This window comes from Diabrotica virgifera, chromosome 9, assembly GCF_917563875.1.
Source record: "Diabrotica virgifera virgifera chromosome 9, PGI_DIABVI_V3a".
Taxonomy (NCBI): Eukaryota; Metazoa; Arthropoda; class Insecta; order Coleoptera; family Chrysomelidae; genus Diabrotica; species Diabrotica virgifera.
Window position 1 is genome coordinate 189,223,597 of NC_065451.1, and position 20,145 is coordinate 189,243,741.

The 20,145-nt window shown below is 32.1% G+C and overlaps 1 protein-coding gene across 1 annotated transcript in view; it reads right to left on the minus strand.

Annotated features, from left to right (window-relative positions):
* The window catches only part of LOC114339713 (ER degradation-enhancing alpha-mannosidase-like protein 3), a 147,541-nt gene that overhangs the window by 114,542 nt on the left and 12,854 nt on the right, over positions 1-20,145 (minus strand). Inside the window, exon 2 of the mRNA XM_050662698.1 lies at positions 7,321-7,467. Within this exon, the coding sequence (XP_050518655.1) occupies positions 7,321-7,467 (147 nt within the window). The remainder of the gene's footprint in view (positions 1-7,320; positions 7,468-20,145) is intronic.

The following is a 20,145-nucleotide window of genomic DNA, read 5'->3' on the forward strand; positions in this document are numbered from 1 at the left end:
AGTGTATATTTCAAAAATCTGACAATTTGAGCCGGGCGTAAGGAAATGGGTGAGTCCCAAAGTTTCACAAGAAAAAAGGGAATATTTCGCGAAATGAATGACAGTCCCCCCGTGGATGTGGGGTGCGGGGTTACTTTAAAATCTTAAATAGGAGCCCTGATTTTTGATTGCAAATTTGGATTCCTTACGTAAAAATAAGTAACTTTTATTCGAAACATTTTTTCGAATTATGGATAGATGGCGTTATAATCGGAAAAAACGATTATTGAAAATGGAAAATTAAATTAAAAAATGACAAGCGCCCACTAAAATGGAAAACTTTACTTAACTTTTTTTGGTTTTAGGACCTACTCTTCACAATCCAATAGGTCCCCAAAGCGCTCGAGTGACTGCACATTTAGCATACTTTGCTCCCCTACTATAAGCCAATTGGCATGGTACAGTTGATTTCGCAAGCATGTATAATGTGTAGTGTGTGTTGAGTAAATGTATTGTTACTTAGTAAAGTGAACGTCATTATCTTTACAAGCTAATGGTATCCAAACGTCTGAGGTCATTATTATTGATAAACTATTAGAAAAATTAGCAGAGATACCACCACTACAAGTGGCACCAAAAGTGAATCTACGATTCCGTTGCAAAATATACTATTAGTTTCATAACCTGAGAGTAATGGAATATAACTATTTAGCGAAATATGTGACTGCAAAATGATACTCTGCAGTAGAAAATAAATTGAACTTAAAACTCCATTAGAATTTCTTACTTTTATAATCTCGTATGAAGACGTTTTTCCAAATCTGAGGGTGGCCCTTCAAATACTCCTGACTATATCAGTATCAATTGCTAGCTGCGAACACAGTTGCAATTTCCATTTAGCAAATTAAAATTAATTTCTTAGAGGAGTCATTTTTATTTTTTTAATGTGTAGGGGGTTCAGTAGAAGCTTAAGTTCAAGATTTTGGGGTCGCCACCCTTGTCCCCCGGCCGCCATCTTGGAAATGGGGTGCAAAGGGGTTTCGCGCTGTATCTCCTAAACTAGCAATCCTACAGAAAATTTAATTACACATAAAATGTAGCAAATTAAATTTTCTACAATTGTATTTTATTACTTTTTATCGTCAAGTGACCAACAAAAAAGTTATAAACAAAAATAAGAGAAAATTTTGTAAGAAGTTTCCTTTTGGAGGTTATAACTTTGTTTCCGTTCATTTCACAATAAAATAACATCACAGCGATTTTGTAGAGGATTTTTCAATGAACAATTTTCACTATAAAGTTGTTTAATTTTATTTATTATCTAGGTTTTACAGCGCTCCAAACTTGATCAGATTCTCGAATTCTCATAGAAAAACAATACTTTTCTATCTATATATTAGGCGAGCAGCATCAACCGTTATGCCGACCACGAAAATCAAATTTAAGGTGAATGACCAATTTTGGTCTATTTTTATGTTTTCGAGGTCGCTGAATCCGAATATGAAGTTTATTTTTATCTAGAGTTGGTGGAACATGTTCAAAAATCATATTTTATACAAAAATGCCAAAAATCAATTTTGATGATTTGGTTGCTGTATCTTTGGTCGCTGTAAATATTTCCTTTTGAAAATTTTACTATGTCATCTTTTAAGTATGTAGATAACAATAAAATGTATCCAAAATGTTTAAACACATTAAAAAAGTTGTTAATTATTAAACATTTTGTCATCATATTTCGTTAGTTTCATGTTTACTTAAAAAAGTTGAGTGACAAACTTTTTAGTTTATAATTTTAACCAACACAATAATAAAAAATAATTCATGAAGAAGTTTTTTGGAAAATTTTAAGTCAAAATATACAATAGGAAAAAAGTTATGTTACTTTATAGACAAGCGGCACACCCCAAAAAACGCTTATATCTCGAGATACTGACCACGGTGTGGTGAATGGCTAATTTTGATCATACTTTATGATTTTGATATCAAAAATCGTTTTTTTGGTCTTCTTAAGAATTTTACATTTTGCGGTTGCGTCATTCTTCTTCTGAACCGGCGAATTTGTCCTCAAACAACTTCTTGGGCCTTTTCTATATATGCTTAGGGTTATAAGTTTTATAGTGGGGAGAAAGGTCAACAACAGAATAATAATAGCATAGGAATGTTAAAATCATAATAAATTGTATGAATAAAAAATATATATAGACAGAAATAAGCCTAACTTTTGTTTTTATTGTATCCCTATGAGCATTCAAGAATCTGGTCAAGTTTGGAGCGCTGTAAAACCTATATAAATAAATAGAATTAAACAACTTTATAGTGGAAATTGTTGGCTGAGAAACCCTCTACAAAATTGCTATAATGTTATTTTATTTTAAAATGAACTGAAAAAAAGTTATAAGCTCCAAAAGGAAACTTGTTAAAAATTTTTTACATATTTTTGTTTATATCTTTTTTGTTGGTCACTTGACAATAAAAAGTAATAGAAACAAAATTGTAGAAAATTTCATTTGCTACATTTTATGTTTAATTAGATTTTCCGTAGGGTTGGTAGTTTACGAGATATAGCGCGAAACCCCTTTGCACCCCATTTCCAAGATTGCGGCCAGGGGACAAGGGTGGCGACCCCAAAAACTTGAACTTAAGCTTCTACTGATCCGCCCTATACATTAAAGAAATAAAATTGACTCCTCTAACAAATGCAAGGTACGACTTAAAAAAATGTAACATTTTAATGGACTACTAGCATTTTTAAGTGTGGAAGGCGAAAAATTTGAAATGATCCGACTTTGATGATATTAATAAATTTGCTTTATAAAAGCAAGGAAGATTTATACATAGTAATTAGTTTTATTAATTTATTAAGTATAATCATATTATTATTAAATATTATGTATCTCCTTACAGATAATAAACACAATATTTACTTTTTTATTGTTTTAAAACTGCATGTTTTTAAAATAATTTTTATAAATATGTAAAATATTATTTAATATCTCTTTAACTAATTCTAGATGATATACCTACATTTTAAAATCTAGCCTTGTTTCCGCACTAAATATTTTTGTCTCAACTTGAGCCTAGCTTGAGCTTATGACGTTGTTTATTTTACTTTATTAATTTGCGAGTATATTTTACATACATGGGTTTCAAATGAGGGAGGGGCTAAAAAGGTATTGTGCCCCAGGCACAAGTTAAGCTCGCTACGCCACTGTGACAAACTCCAAAGCCTTTAGACCGGTCAAGAATTAATTTTTTATCCCGTTTTAACGCCGAATAAAAATTCCTATATATTGTTCCACCCTTATCCAGAAAATAAATCCTTGGGAATACCAAAAAAATGAAGCAAGAACTCTTAATTCAGATTTTTAAACAAGAAATTTGTTATGGTTTTGGGGAACCACAACCCGTTCGTCGATTACTGCTTTGTTTCTGTGTCGTAGAAAAGTACCCAAGTTTCATCCATAGTAAGCCAAGCCGCACACCAAAGAAACATGAAACGAAAAACATGAAACATGAAACGAAAAACATGTTTCATGAAAAGAAAACATTGCTAAACAAATCTCAAAGTCCGCCTACCAATGAAACGAGTGTGATTCATGCTCATGACACATTTTTATTTTCGGAGAGTTTCATAAATGGCCGGACATATATTTATTTAGCAGTGGTTTATTTCCATGAAACGTAATTTACGTTTCATGTTTCTTTGATGTGCGGCCTGCCTAACAGAACGACTTAAGGGCACCCAAAGTCCGAAAATTTTATTTTTTAACTTTTTTGGGTTATGATTGAAAATTATTCTCTGAAATCTTCTCTTTCCTACGATATATAACATATAGTATAAAATATCCATGGTTAAAAATTATTTGTTTTCTGAACGTCTGCACTCAATTGACCGTGTACCGGTAGCTTTATAACCTATTAGAGTGTTTTATGTTTTTGCGATTTCCCGAATACTAGGTTTTTAACTTTTGATGTCAAATATCTCTGGATCCGTAGAGACAGAAGGTCCAAAATTTTACAGTAGTTGTAGATGGACAATATCAAGTGCCGCGTAAAGTTTTATTGAGAAATGTACAAAAACAAGTGAAATAAAAAATAAAATCTAAACTTTTTTGTGTTTTTTTTGTACGAGTATTTTAAAATATTTTAAAATAAATGTTCTTTCACTCCAACTCTACAAAAATCTACGCCGCACTAAAAAATATACATATGTAGTTTCAAAATAAAATAAAAGTTAGGTATCTAAGTGCTCTGGTTACACAGATATATGACATAATGTTAACATTGTCGTTAAATGGGACTTTAGGTGCCCTTAAGAGGTTTGCATTGTTTCACACCGACCACATTATATCATAAACTGATAAATGATTGCGAAGAAGATCTCCCACACACTGATTGGATCAAGTTAGAGGAATTATTGGCCACGGTCTATACGAAACTTCTCTAGCAGCCAAAATTATGATGTCACTATACTCTTCCGAGAGTCAACAAACAAAAAAGTTTTTAACAATGTTATTGATGTACACACCTCCGAAAGTTTGGCTGATGTAAATTCATTCGTATATCTAATGGTAATTTGTTAAAGAAACGTTATGGCTGCAGGCTGCATAATGTGTGCTACCTTCCAACAAAACAGAACGATGTTGTGGTAGCATAAAGTGATTGTCTCTGAATCTTGTTGAATAAACATGGTTAAATTGAAATTTAATAAATTCATAAATTTTGCAATGTAAATACATTATATACAGACCAGGAATTGTAAGAATATTGTTTTGTCTAAAGATGCCTCTACAAGAATCTCTAAATTTCATTTTATACATTATCCTAATAGCTCTTTTCTGAAGTACGAATATCTGCTCTAATTCAGATGTACAACCCCAGACTTCAATGTCATATTTGGCTATTGAGTAAAAATGGGCAAAGTATACTGTTTTTAATATTGATGTATTAAAGAGATGTGAAAGAATTCTCAATGCATAACATGCGCTACTTAATCTGGATTTCAAATTAGAAATGTGGTTTGACCATTTACAATAACTGTCTAAAACGACCCCCAGCAACTTCGTGTAGTCTGTTTTATCTATTGCTGCTTGTATAGTGTCTTGATGGCTTAATAAATTATTTGACGTGAAAATCATACACTTTGATTTCTCTTCATTCAAAACTAGTTTGTTGGATAAGAAATAATGATGGTGGATAGTATGATAATAGACGAACACGAAATTCGAACTACCTGGTATAATTATATAAATGAACTGTATAATGATGATAGACCCGAAGAACTGGAGACTTTAGATGAAGGTGAAGGACCAGAAATACTAAAATCAGAAATACTACATGCTATAAAATTGGCAAAAAACAAGAAAGCCGTTGGTCCTGACAACATATAGTATTTTTACTACAAAAACGTTATTACGTAGGTCAAAATTTTTGACGTAAGAGAACTGTCAAAACATTAGAATGTGACTTTTCATTATTGGCATGTTTATAATAAACATGGCGATAATGAAAAGTCACATTCTAATGTTTTGACAGTTCTCTTACGTCAAAAATTTTGACCTACGTAATAACGTTTTTGTAGTAAAAATACTATACCTACAGAAATGTTAAAGCTCATAAATGAGGAAAACATTGGAATACTAGTCAAACTTTTCAATGATGTTTATTCGACTGGTCATATCCCTGAAGATTGGTTAAAGTCCGAATTCATAACCCTACCAAAAAAACAACGTCCGAAAAACTGTAGCGATTATAGAATGATAAGCCTTATAAACCACACTTTGAAAATCTTTCTACGTATCATCCACAGTACAATCAGGGATAAATGTGAAGAAGACCAGGATGAAACACAATTTGGCTTCAGAAATGGACTGCGAACCCGGGACGCACTCTTTGCACTAAATGTATTATTGCAGAAATGCCGAGATCAAAGAAAATACACGTCTTTGCTGTATTTATTGACTATGAGAAGGCCTTTGATCGAGTACAACATCACAAATTAATTAAAATATTAAAGAATAAAGAAGTTGATAGTCAAGATGTACGAATCATAGAAAAATTATACTGGCGTCGGCATCTTGCATAAATGGAAAATCAACAGAAATATGCAAAATACAAAGAGGTGTCAGACAGGGTTGTATACTGTCCCCACTGTTATTCAATTTATATTCAGATATAATATTTAACGAAGCGCTGCATAATCTGGAATGGGGTGTGAAAGTTAATGGAATTCTGATAAATACAATCAGATATGCAGACGATACAGTTATTTTAAGTGATGATATGAATGGATTACAACACCTTTTAAATGCCATTGACACAGTGGGAAGAGAGTTTGGCCTAAACATAAACTGTTCAAAAACAAAATACATGGTATTTAGCCGTTTGGCCCATCAAGATTCACGGTTATATGTTGATGGTCACATAATTCAAAGAGTACCCAGTTTTAAATATCTTGGTTGCCATATTACTGAACAACTAGATCCTGGGCCCTGAGCACGCCATATAGAATTCTATTTTGCTGACGTCACAAAATCGAATTTCACAATGCAAGAATCGACGGCTGCTAGGCAACGTGACGTCACTAAAATAGAATTCTATTTTGCGTGCTCCCACTACAGATAAAGAGATAAAATGTAGAATCGAGATAGCCCGCACGACATTTTTAAAAATGAGGTCATTCTTCTGTAATGATAACTTACAACTTCAACTTCGGAAGCGCATGATTAAATGTTACATTTGGTCAGTCCTCTTGTATGGTGTCGAAGCATGGACATTAAAAATATCCACCATTAATCGTTTGGAGGTCTTTGAAAATGTGGCTGCACAGACGTATATTGAAAATACCATGGACGGCTATGCTGACAAATGTGGCAGTCCTTAAGAGAGCAAATGCTGCCGAACTGCTTGATAATATCAAATATAGAAAGATGGCCTATTTTGGACACGTAGTAAGGGGAGACCGGTATAATATTCTTCAACTTATTATGATGGGTAAAATCGAAGGACGCAGAGGAATTGGTAGAAAGCAGGCCTCTTGGTTGAAGAATATCCGGGAGTGGACAGGAATAAAGAAAGCAGAACACCTATTTAGAATAGCTCGAGACAGAGACAGTTTCGCCATGTTAATCGCCAACGTCAAGGGGACTTGATAGGGTACGTTAAGAAGAAGGACAGTATGATGGTGGTAGTTGATGGTGGATAGTATCTAGATATAAGAAACGTCAAACGTCAAAAAACTACATTTATATACTTCCCACCCAAATATGGTCATTTTAAATCAGATACCGCCTGGTTTAATTAGGATACTCTGAAATTAACTAAAATAAACTTTGTACTTACTTTCCTAATGAATCATCAATATCTCCACGGTTTGGAGATATCCCCCTGTAGCGTCCAGCACAACTTAGGGGCATCAATTCATCAGCTGGATATGCGTTATACATATAGGCATTGTATGCATGATAAAACATATCCCTGGCTTCTTCCCTAAAACAAAAATACATGATATAGTCGTGTAATATAGGATCCAGGTTCCCAAATATCTGGGAATCTGGATTTCAAAAAATAATGATCAAACAACAGAAATATGGGCCAGGAGGAAACAGCAAAAAATTCGTTTGTAAAAATGCAGAAGTAGATATAGAAATAGATTAAAGAAATTATTTGCAATGAAGACCTTAGATTAGAACTGGGAGTAAATGTTCTGAAATATTACATGTTTTTGATAAAATATGGACGTAAAAGCTGAACAGTGAAGCAACAACACATAAGTAAATAAGCTAAAGTTACAGAAGAATGTTTAGAACAGATGGATACATGGGTAAAGAATACAAAAGAAGAAACAGTTGGAAACATAGTTGGACAGTTAACAATATATAGGACATATAATGAGGGAAAAACGAAAAAATACCAGAGCAATGGAACACAACGAACACAGCACGCATCTGCCCAATTCACAAGAAAGGTAATAAAACTGATGATTTGGTGTTTCTGACACATTCAAAAATAGAACATGAAAAAATGTTCACAAAACTTGAAGATGAAGCTAGAAAATATGGCCTGAGTATTAATCAAGAAACAACCAAGTACACGGTACATTCCATGTCAAATCACTCAGGCAAAAAATTTTGGATCTCCGATTTGTCTGAAAATTGGTATATAGCTTCTGCGGGACGTAAAAATAAGATATTTAAGGTCAAAAAATCTTCTTCTTCTTTTTTTCTCAAAATGTTATTTTATGCGATTTTACAGTGATTTGGTGTTTATTTAAACAAATTTGCATTTTCTGTCGTAAAGTATCGATGAAAAACATAATCTTTTAATAGAAAGGACTCAAAAATGTCATTATATGGCATTATAACAAGTTATTTTGAATCAAAACAAGTTTTTGATCAAATTTTATAGTGTAAAAAACGTTAAAATACCGTTTTTTGCATTTTCCTCCATTCCCAAAATACATTATCATCGATTTGGCTGAAAATTTGTCCACAGATAGCCAAAAGATAGGACTTTAAGTGGTTAGAAGGATTTGAATTATATTACAATACCAAAAAAGTTACATGCAGTAATATCAGACTCAAAAGTATATATTAGTCCAGTCGGGATAGCATTTGACCTTGAATGCCGAGCTGCCCAAAATTTTATTTTTCTGATCTTTAGGGCAGTCAATAGTAGCCTAAATTTAAAATCACGAATGAATTCCTCCGTTACGTTAGCAGCCATCTTGATTTTAAGAGAGAACCTGTTTTGCTCAATATCTCCGCCATTTTTAAATTTTCGACAAAAATGGTAGGAACTGAAATTGTTCCAAATAAATCGTATTTACAATTATTACAATTTCTTTTTAACAATTTTTGTCGTGAGGTCGATATTTTCGAGTTAATGGTACTTACAGTAGACGCCTATATTTTTGACTATAATATTGCATGTAACTTTTTTGGTGTTGTAATATAATTCAAATCCTTCTCACCACTTAAAGTCCTATGTTTTGTCTATCTGTGGGCAAATTTTCAGCCAAATCGATTATGATGTATTTTGGGAATGGAGAAAAATGTAAAAAACGGTATTTTAACGTTTTCTACACTATAAAATGTGATCAAAAGCTTGTTTTGAATCAAAGTAACTTGTTATAATGCCATATAATGACATTTTTGAGTCCCTTCTATTAAAATATTATGTTTTCCATTGATACTTTACGATAGAAAATGCAAATTTGTATAAATAAACACCAAATCACTGTAAAATCGCATAAAATAACATTTTGAGAAAAAAAGAAGAAAATTTTTTGACCTTGAACATCTTATTTTTACGTCCCGTAGAAGCTATATACCAATTTTCAGACAAATGAGGTCCAAAATTTTTTTTGCTCCAAAATTGAGTGATTTGAAATGGAATGGCCCACATACAGTATGGTGCAAATGAAAGGAATAAAGGAGAAGGACATTAAGGAAAAATCCCGAAACAGGTCGATTTTTATTTTTAGATTATGATATTTTAGCATATACAGGGTGTTTCATTAATAATTGTCCATACAGTAACTGGAGAAAGCTTAGCACAAAATACGAAGATTTAACCTAAAACACTTAAATAAAATGTGGTTCCTTACTGAGTTACAGGTTGTTTTATCTAAAATATTAAAAACTATTTTTGCTCAGCATTTTAAAACTATTCGACGTATCCTTTTCATACTTGGCAGAAAGTGCGACTACTAGACACACTACTAAATTATGATAAACAAACGTTTCTAGCTACTACCAGAGGCGTACGACAGGGGATGGTGAATGGTTGACCCTTCTCAAATTCTACGCCACTGAAGGAATTACTATTTTAGTGCCATTTTTAGATTCTCCAATACTTTCTACGTAAATAATATTCTCTTCATTGGTAACGATAAAGTCATTATTTTTCGAGATATTTGAAGTTAAATATGAAACGGAACAGTTATTTTGATTAATTTAATTTATGATATATGATTCATATGATTAAAATTTAAAAATTATTTGTACCCAGTACTTTCAAACTATTTGGCGTATCTTCATCACACTTGTCAGAAAGTGTAGGTACTGTACACCCTACTAAATTAAGATAAATAAACGTTTCTAGCTACTACCAGAGGCGTACGACAGGGGATAATGGCTGGTTGACCCTTCCCAAATTCTACGCCACTGACAAAATTGCTATTTTAGTGTAATTTTTTGATTTTGCAATACTTTTTATGTAAATAATATACTCTTCATTCGTAACGATAAACTGATTAATTTTCGAGATATTTGAAAATAAAAATGAAGCGACACAATACATTAATCAAAATAACCGTGTCGTTTCATTTGTCAAAACTAATGACTTTATCGTTACGAATGAAGAGTATATTATTTTCATAGAAAGTATTGGAGAACCCAAAAATTGAACTAAAATAGCAATTTCGCCAGTGGCGTAGAATTTGGAAAGGGTCAACCATTCAGTTTCCCCCGTCGTACGCCTCTGGTAATAGCCACAAACGTTTGTTTAACATAATTTAGTAGTTTGTACAGTACCTATACCTACTTCCTGCCAAGTATGAAAAGGATACGTCGAATAGTTTTAAAATGCTGAGCAAAAATTGTTTTTAAATTTTAAGATAAAACACCCTGTAACTCAGTAAGGAACAACATTTTATTTAAGTGTTTTAGGTTAAATCTTCGTATTTTGTGCTAAGGTTTCTCCAGTTACTATATGCACAATTATGAATGAAACACCCTGTATATCACATGCGTGACGTCATCTATCTGGGCATGATGACATAATCGATAATTTTTTTTAATGAGAATAGGGGTCGTGTGCTAGCTCATTTGAAAGGTTATTCAATTCTCTATTCATAGGTCTGGATCCCGCGTATGAAAAAAAAAGTTGATTAATAGCAAGCTGAAAATTTGTTAATAGCTTAAGGGTGTCTAGTCCGACAAAATTTGATATATGGGAACACTGGAACAGGGGAAGTTTTAATTGTGGAACAGGTTAAAAATTTGGAACGGTCAGACCACGAAAACGGCACATGTATTTTGTCCGACAGAACAGACTTAAACTCTCCAAACAGAGATTAAACTCTCATGCAAAAATCAGACTGCTATTTATCACCAAATGGGCGTTTTAATGAGTGGAATATGTAGAATATGTCAAATGACAGGAATTATGACAGGTGATAAATAGCAGTCTGATTTTTGCATGAGAGTCTAATCTCTGTTCGGAGAGTTTAAGTCTGTCCTGTCGGACAAAATAAATGTGCCGTTTTCGTGGTCTGACCGTTCCAAATTTTTAACCTGTTCCACAATTAAAACTGCCCCTGTTACAGTGTTTCCATATATCAAAGTTTATCCTACTAGACACCCTTAAGCTATTAACAAATTTTCAGCTTGCTATTAATCAACTTTTTTTTCACACGCGGGATACAGACCTATCAGTAATGTGTGTGTGTGTGTGTGTGTTTATGTTTTATTGGCACTGGTTTAAGCAACCAACTGGCCAGTCAATGTGTTTTGAATTCTCTCTTTTACAAAATATATGCTTAGTATCTAAATTTAAAACTATTAGTACTACTGTTTTTTTTTTTTTTACTGTTTTTTTTATTATTTTTTTTATTATATTTTTTAACATTTTTTTTATTACATTTTTTATTTTTTTTAGTTTTTTTTTTTTTTTTTTTTTTTTTTTTTTTTTTTTTTTTTTTTTTTTTTGTATATTTTTTTATCGCGCTAAGACCTAAACCCGATTCAACCTCGCGGAGGTTTAGATCTTAGTAACTTTTTATTTTATTTAATTATTTTTTTTTTTTTTTATTTTTTTTTCTTTTTTTCTCAGAGCTTTAATTTTAAACAATTAACATGGTTGTACAAAATTTTATAAACATCTAGATTGTTTGATTGTAAAAGGTATATAAGATTAAAAGGAAATTGTACATTAACTTGAACTAGATTGGCAAAAAAGTTTGATATTTCAATAAAATGTAAAGGACATTCTAACAGCATATGTTGTAGATCAGCTAACTCTCCACATAAACATTCATCATTATCTACAAGTCCTATTTCTCTTTTGTAGACTGGAGTCAGACAGTGATTACTTCTTATTCGACAAATAGTTTTGATAAAGCCTTTGTTGGAAACTTGATTAAACCATGTCTTGATGGGAAGTGTAGGCTGGATTTTTTTGTAATAATTTCCTTTGTCTGAATTATTGTATTGTTCCTGCCATTTCGTCCGTTTGATAGATCTCATAATAGAAATTATGTCTTCCATAGGAAGTTGATAAGTATGCAGAGTGGATTCCTTCGTTGTTGCTTTTTTAGCCAGATCATCTACTATTTCATTGTTTTTTATACCAATGTGTGCTTTTATCCAACACAATATTATATTTTTGCCCGATTTCAAAGCTTCACTGTTCATTGCTATGATGTCACTGATGATATAATTTTCTGCAAAATTATGTACATTATATTTCAATGTCTTTACAATGCTTTGGCAGTCTGTAAATATAACATAATTGAGTTCTTTTTGATTAACACATATTTTGTATGCTTCTTTGATTGCAATGAGTTCAGCTGTGAAAATTGTCATTTTATCAGGTAATCTGTTGTTTATTTTTATACTTTTTTGTGGGTAATATATAGCATATCCAACTTTTCCTTCCATTTTTGAACCATCCGTATATAATTTCTGATAACTCCCCCAGTTTTTTTGTACACACTGAAGGTGGTCTATTTTAGTAAGGAAGTCTGTCGCACGAATATTACTTAAATGACAGTTAACTGGAGATAAATAATCTTCATAATTTAGCTTTCGAGACGAGCTTTGTTCAATTTGGTGTATGTCGCCAATGGAATTAGAAACGTTGAGGAAGCTTTCCACAACTAAAAGCAGTTTCTTTTTTTCCCAGTAATAATGAGTTAGGTATGAGGTGGTTAAATGAACAATTTTATTTAATAGCAGTTTATCGTTAACCGCTGTTTTAACTATAAATTTCTCACTTAGGTATTCCCTGCGTAATGAAAGTGGAGGTTCATTAAGCTCACATTCCATGACCACTATAGGTGTGCTACGAAGATAACCAGTGCATAACCTAAGTGCCTTATTTTTGATCCTCTCGATTTTTTGGAGTACAGAGTTTGATGCTGAGCCATAAAAAATAGATCCATAGTCTAAGATTGATCTTATCAAATTTCTGTATAGTAATATTGATATGTTTGGATCAGCTCCCCAGTTACTGACACTTACAGTCTTCATGATATTCATTGCATTTTCCATTCTTCGTAATATGTAATTTGTGTGTTCTTTCCAATTTAATTTGGAGTCTAAAAATACGCCAAGAAATTTTATTGAAGTTTTATAAGGAATACTAGTATTATCAAATTGTAGATGGCTTTGAGGAACATATCGTTTTTTAGTAAAGGTAACAATGGTTGATTTACTCTCTGATATTGTTAAGTTATTATCGGTAGCCCATTTTTTTATAATATTCAATGCCGATTTAAGGTAGTTATTACATCTATCTATTGACTTATTTTCTGCATATATCGCAACATCATCAGCGTACTGTAGGATTTTTATGTGTTGAGGAAGTTTAGTTTCTAATTCAGCAGTATACAGTATATATAATATAGGACTTAGGATGCTACCCTGAGGTAGTCCCAAAGATGTGTATCGGGAGTTAGATTGATCTCCATTTAATCTAACGTGAACTGCTCGATTAATGTATAAGTTAATGATGTTCCATGTTACTATCTCGGGTATTCCTATTTCCAACATTTTCGCGTATAGTATGTGAAGATTAACGTTGTCGTAAGCCCCTTTTATATCTAAGAACAAAGCACTAACTGCTTTCTTATAAGTAAAGGAACTATAAATGTCTATTAAAAAGTGGCAGAGGCTATCTTGTGTGGATTTACCTTTTCTAAAACCAAACTGACTTCTTGGTAATAGGTCGTTCTTTTCTAGCCAAAATTCCAGACGGTTTTTAATAAGTCTCTCATATGTTTTTAGTATACAGGAAGCCAGACCGATTGGACGGTAAGAATCCCAATTCTTTGATGATTTTCCTGGTTTTAAAACCGGGATAATAGTGTAAACGTGCCAATCGTCAGGAATCTTTATGCGGCGCATCCAAATTTCATTATATATATTTAGTAGTGCAGCCTTACCAATTCTTGAAAGATTTGATAGCATCGAGTAATGGATATTATCGGCACCTGGTGCTGAATTTGAGTTTTTCTTCAACGCAAAGTTTAGTTCAGTGGCAGAAAATGGTTTGACTAGGAAACGGATTGGTTCTGGATAGTCGTACAGAGCATTTAGTTGTAAATCAGGAATTACTAATTCTGCAGACGGCGGTGTGATATTTTGATGGAACTCTTCTATCCACGAAGCTTCCGACAGAATAACAGGGACTTTGTTCTTTGTTTTTCTATTTTTTATTCGGTTAACTTTTGACCATACATCTTTAATAGGGACTGACCTATTTAGGGATCCGACATAATCTCTCCAGCTATTTCTTTTAGTTTGTTTAGTGATCTTCTTGACATGTGCATCATCTTTTTTATACTTAAGTAGGTTTTCATGGTTTGGATTTTCTTTGAATATACAAAAACTTTCCTGTCTTCTTCTGACTGCTTCTTCACATTCTAAATCCCACCAGTATTTTCCTCTGGAAGTCGGTTTTTTTATTTTAAATTTGGGGATGCAGTAGGATGCAGTTGTATTTATATTGTGCAAAATTTGTTCATAAGAATTTATATCTTTAAATTGAGAGAATACATCTTCCGAATACTGTTCATATAATTTCCAGTCGGCATTCTTTAAATTCCACTTTTGTGAATATGGATTATATGTATGAGTTGGTTGATCCTCTAACTCTACTCTTATAGGTGTATGGTCTGAACCAAATAGGTCTCGAAGTGTTTTCCAAGTGATCAGGTGGTTTAAGTCAGGAGTACAAATGGTCAGGTCTATTGCCGATTTCGAGAAGTTCCTAAAGAAAGTAGGAGAGCCATCATTTTTGAATATTAAATTATTATCGTCTATACAGTCCATCAAGATTTTACCTTTCATATCTGTTTGGTTGTCTAGGCCCCAGGCAATGTGGTGAGCATTAAGGTCACCTCCTATTATAAATGGTCTTTCTATAGATGTTATGAAATTGTTCCATTGTTGTAACAATAACTTGGTTCCTGGGGGAACATACATAGATATAAATGTGACAGTATATGACTTAAACTTTATTTTTATTGCTACTTTATTGACGTTTATTAAATCTACTTTCATGGTGACTTCCTCGTAATATAGGTTTGAATTTATTAAAATTGCTGAGCCACCGCCAACAGTTACTGAAAAGCGGTCGTCTCTGACAATATTGTACCCGTGAAAGTTATAATACTTTTCTGGTTTAAATCTAGTTTCTGATAATAATGCGATATCAACTTTCTGGTCTTCTAATAGGTGGATAAGGTTTTCTCTATTAGAGTTAGCCGATCTACAATTCCATTGACAAATTACCAATCTATTCATTATTATATAAGAGAGAACTTAAAACTGATTGAATTGAATTTACTAGAACTGATTTTTCTGGAATTTCAAAATTTTTGTGATTTATATTAGAGATAATACTTGTAACTATATTTGATATTAATTCTGTTAATTCTTTTGATGGTTCATGTATTTTAGATCCTTGTTCTGGATTAAATGTAGATTGATACGAAGAAGAGGTGATAATACCACCAGGTCTGTTGGACATGGGGTTTAACTTTATTATTTTTTGATGTTCCATTGTTACTTGGTCTGGTGAGGAAGAGATAGGTCGTTTGTATTTTGGTGGTTTTATTATTGTATATCTATTTGAAACTGAAGGTAGAGCGAACTGATTGGAAGATGTTTGAGACGTGGACAATTGAGTAAAGGAATATGAAGAGGATGGTGCATTCATATTTGGAGTTTGATGAGAATTTATTGAGGAATTATTGGCTGCTATAGATGCATAAGTTATCTTAGGAAAGAGTTTAATTGTTTCCTTAAAAGATAAGCTGTTTTCAGACATATAATGTTTTATTTTCTTTTGGCGATCAAATTCTGGGCATATCTCCCATTCATTAGTGAAGTGTTCACCTTCACAGGATAGACATTTTTTGTTAAACGATGATAAAGAACAAGAATCGGAAAGGTGAGATTCATGACACTTAAAACAGCGAGGATTACTTTTACACTGCTTACTCATGTGCCCATACCTATAGCAGTGGTAACAGATAATTACCTTTTGCTGGTATTTTTCAACAGTGTGTAAGACATGATTAATTACTACATACTTTGGTATATTCTGGCATTTAAAAGACACAATAACTGATTTTGTTGGATTAAATATTACTTTGTCATCTGCTACTATTTTTCTTGTTATTCGTTTCACATACTCAACCGAGAATTTGCAATGGTGATCAAATTCCTTTATTCTATTTTTAAGATATTCTTCCGATATATCTGAATCTATATCCCTTACTACACCTAGTTTAAACAATTGAAATTTTGGAATGTATGCGGTCAGATTTTTTTGAATAAGGAATTTGGAAGTAACTAAAGCATTTGCGCTACTATAATTTTTAAATGAGACCCTAACTCGGTTGCGTCCGATTGAGTCAATTTTTTTTATATAATTGTCAATTTCTGGATGTAACGTAAATAGGATCTCGCCTATTTTAACAGCGTTTAATTTTCCTGTAAAATTTAAACTGGAGTTTTCAATGAAAATGTAAAAAGGTCCTAAATCAATTTTTTCGTATAAATAAACAGGCCTGGTTTTTTCTGGTTGATCTGAGTTTACTAAAGTATTTTGTTTTTCATTAATATTGTTAAGATTAATACTCCTACTTATCTTATTTTGAGGCTGGTTGGGTAGAAATCCATTTAAATCTTGTAAATCACAGCTACTATCCATCGAATTCTCAATATCAGGCGGTTCGCCTCCACTAGATGACTCCATAGAGGAGTTTTCAAGTAACGTTTAACTTATGAACACTTTCAAAATGTAAACTAAATAAGGAAAAGTTTAACAAAACTAAACAAACTAAATTAGAACGGTATAAATCAAATAATCCGCCAAAAATTAATATTTTTCGGAGAGATTTCCAAATTTAAATTAACTTTGACAATTATTTTGACGTATATGCTATCAGTAATGTAAACATTAACATAATTATTTGTACAGGGTGCCCAAAAACAATTTTTTAAATTAAATTAATTCACAAAAAAGAAGAATGTATATAATTTATTTAATACAAAATACTTTTTACTGTTATCAGAAAACAGAAAAAAAAATGTTTATTTGAAAAATAAACATTGCTTTTCGGTTAAATTCAATGTTCAAGCCAGATCCCGCTAGGCACCTGCTTTTTGGAAGTTTAAACAATTCATTTATGCGAAAAGCAATGTTAATTTTTCGAATACACATTTTTTTTGTTTTATGAGAGTAGTAAATGTATTTTGAATTAAATAAATTACATACATTCTTCTTTTTTTGTCAATTAATTTAATATAAAAAAATTTTTTTGACACCCTGTAAAAATAACGATGTTAATGTTTATATTACTGAATAGAGAATTGAATAACCTTTCAAATGAGCTAACGCACGATCCCTATTCTCATTAAAAAAAATTATCGATTACGTCATCACGCCCAGATGGATGACGTCACTTGTGTTGATATATATGCCAAAATATCATAATGTAAAAATAAAAATCGACCTGTTCCGGGATTTTTCCGTAAAGTTGCCGGTTTACGACATAACGAATTTATTCCTTTCATTTGCACCATACTGTATATTATGATAATGAGAGGGGAAAATGCAGAAAAAAATAAATGAATCACTCTAAGATTGAATCTTCTTCTTCTTCTTCATGTGCCGTGCTGGATTATCAAGAGATGGCTATCAACTTGGTTATAGTAATTTTGTTGAAGGCAGCTTGAAAAAGGGATGCAGAGGATCTGTTAAACCATTCGCTGAGGTTTCTAAGCCACAATGTTGTTCTTCAATCTGGCCCACCTCTTCCGTCTACCTTGCCTTGTATTATTAAATGGAGTATATTGTATTATTATATCTATCTGGATGACGCATAACATGGCTAAAATATTCTAGTTCTGATTAGAATAGTTTATATTCTAGTCAGAATATATAGAAATATTGTTATATTTCTATTTGATATGAAAATTAAAATTTGATAATTATAGACAAATTCAATTTAATATAAAAAATTTTCAATTTTTCTCAACCACGGGCATATAAATTTAGAACAACCTGTATACAACAAATTGTTATATTTAATTTTAAGAAGTGATTAAATAAGACTCAAGTGAAATCGTTAATAGGTCATTATCGTTTGTTCGCGGAAGGATCGATCATTAGCCGATGCTAAATAAGACTAAGTGGAAATAGAGAATAGGTCATTAAAATTTGTATATAGTAGAAAGTAATTTTAGAATGGGAATTAACTATTTTCTTTGAAATCCATTAAGCATATTTAGAAAGTTTAAAAATTGGTTTTGAGGAATACTGCGAATGAGAGTTGGTGGTGGAATTTTGATTTGTGAATCTGGAAGGGATATTTAGAAAGTAGGGGAATGAATGACAAATAGAGATCAGAATGTTTTGAGCTGTCGAGAAGTGAAGTCCAGTAGTAGACAGTAGTGTACGGAGAGTGAGAAAGCCGGTGTAGTTCCGTGAGTGTGGAGTATCTATCGTGGAACGAGAGGTAGGCCAGGTTGAGAGTAAAAGAACCTCCTTGAGCCAAGAGTTCCCGGTAGCTGATTGCAGTTTCAAAAAAGGTAGAACACAGCATCACGACAGAAGCAGGAAACGAGAGCTATACGAGCTAATTTCAGAGGAGAACATTACTGGAAGCCAGGACGAGGTTTTGATTGCAGCCAAGGATAGCAGGAAACGGGTCTTGTGTGAAGACATTCTCAGTGCACCAGAAAAAGGTCAGTCTCATTTGTTTGGACATGAATGTATGGGTTTTTCGTAGTAAATACCACATTTAAAATTGAAAAAACATAATCAATAATATCAGAAAAGCTTCATCAAACTTAAATAGAATTGTTGCTGATAAATCATAATAGTTAAATGTTAATAAAAACTTTCAATTGGAAATCAAAAGGAAATAAGATTCCCATGTATAAATGTTATGTTTAAGAATAATAAGATATAGCAAATATTAAGCAGTGATTGCCATTTAAATAAAATAAACAATATTTTGATTACAATTGTAACCCATATGTGTTATTATTTTACTCTTTTCTTTCCTATCCCGATTAGGAACCATTAAGAAATACTTAGAAGCCACGTATGTAAGTAATTAATTTTATAAAAACTGAGATTGAAAACATATTGATATGTGATCTGGTAAATTAATTAGATTATTATTAAAGCATTGATTAAATTAAATGACATATAAAATTATTATCTCATATCAATAATCAAGATCACAACAACTGTCGTCCAACGTGGAGGGCATTGTAAAGTATTTCTAGTGGTAAATTTGAAGGATAGAAAGAGTAAAGCCGGTATTTGAAAATTTATATGCCTGTGGTAAAAAGTGAGATACTTACATTTGATAACATAAAATTTTAGATCTCTTTAGGTACAAATTTTACATAACTGATTTAATATTTTATTTTTACGATATTTACATTTGATATATTTATTGACAATTTATAATATTTGGGTGAGAAAAAGTCGTCTTGGTAACATACTAGTAAAATTTCATATTTGGCGGGGACAGTACTTCTTGAAAACAAATGTCTGTGACAAGAAGCCAAAGCAAGGACAACAAAAAACAAAAAGAACATTCAGACCAAGAAGATATTTTAGACACGACAATCATGGCATCAGAACAGCAAGAATTATCAGGAATAGATAAACTATTACAACTGATGCAACTCCAGTCACAAAAACTGGATGACAATCAAAGAGAAACAAAACTAGCAATGGATGAAGCGAAAAGGACAATGGATAAAAATCAGGAAGAAACATCAAAGAAAATGGATGAAACACAACAAAAATTGGATAAAAAAATGGATGAAACACAACAAAAAATGAAACAAGCAATAGAAGAGAACAACAAGAAAATGGAGGAACGCATAGGAAAGTATGAAAAGGAAGTAA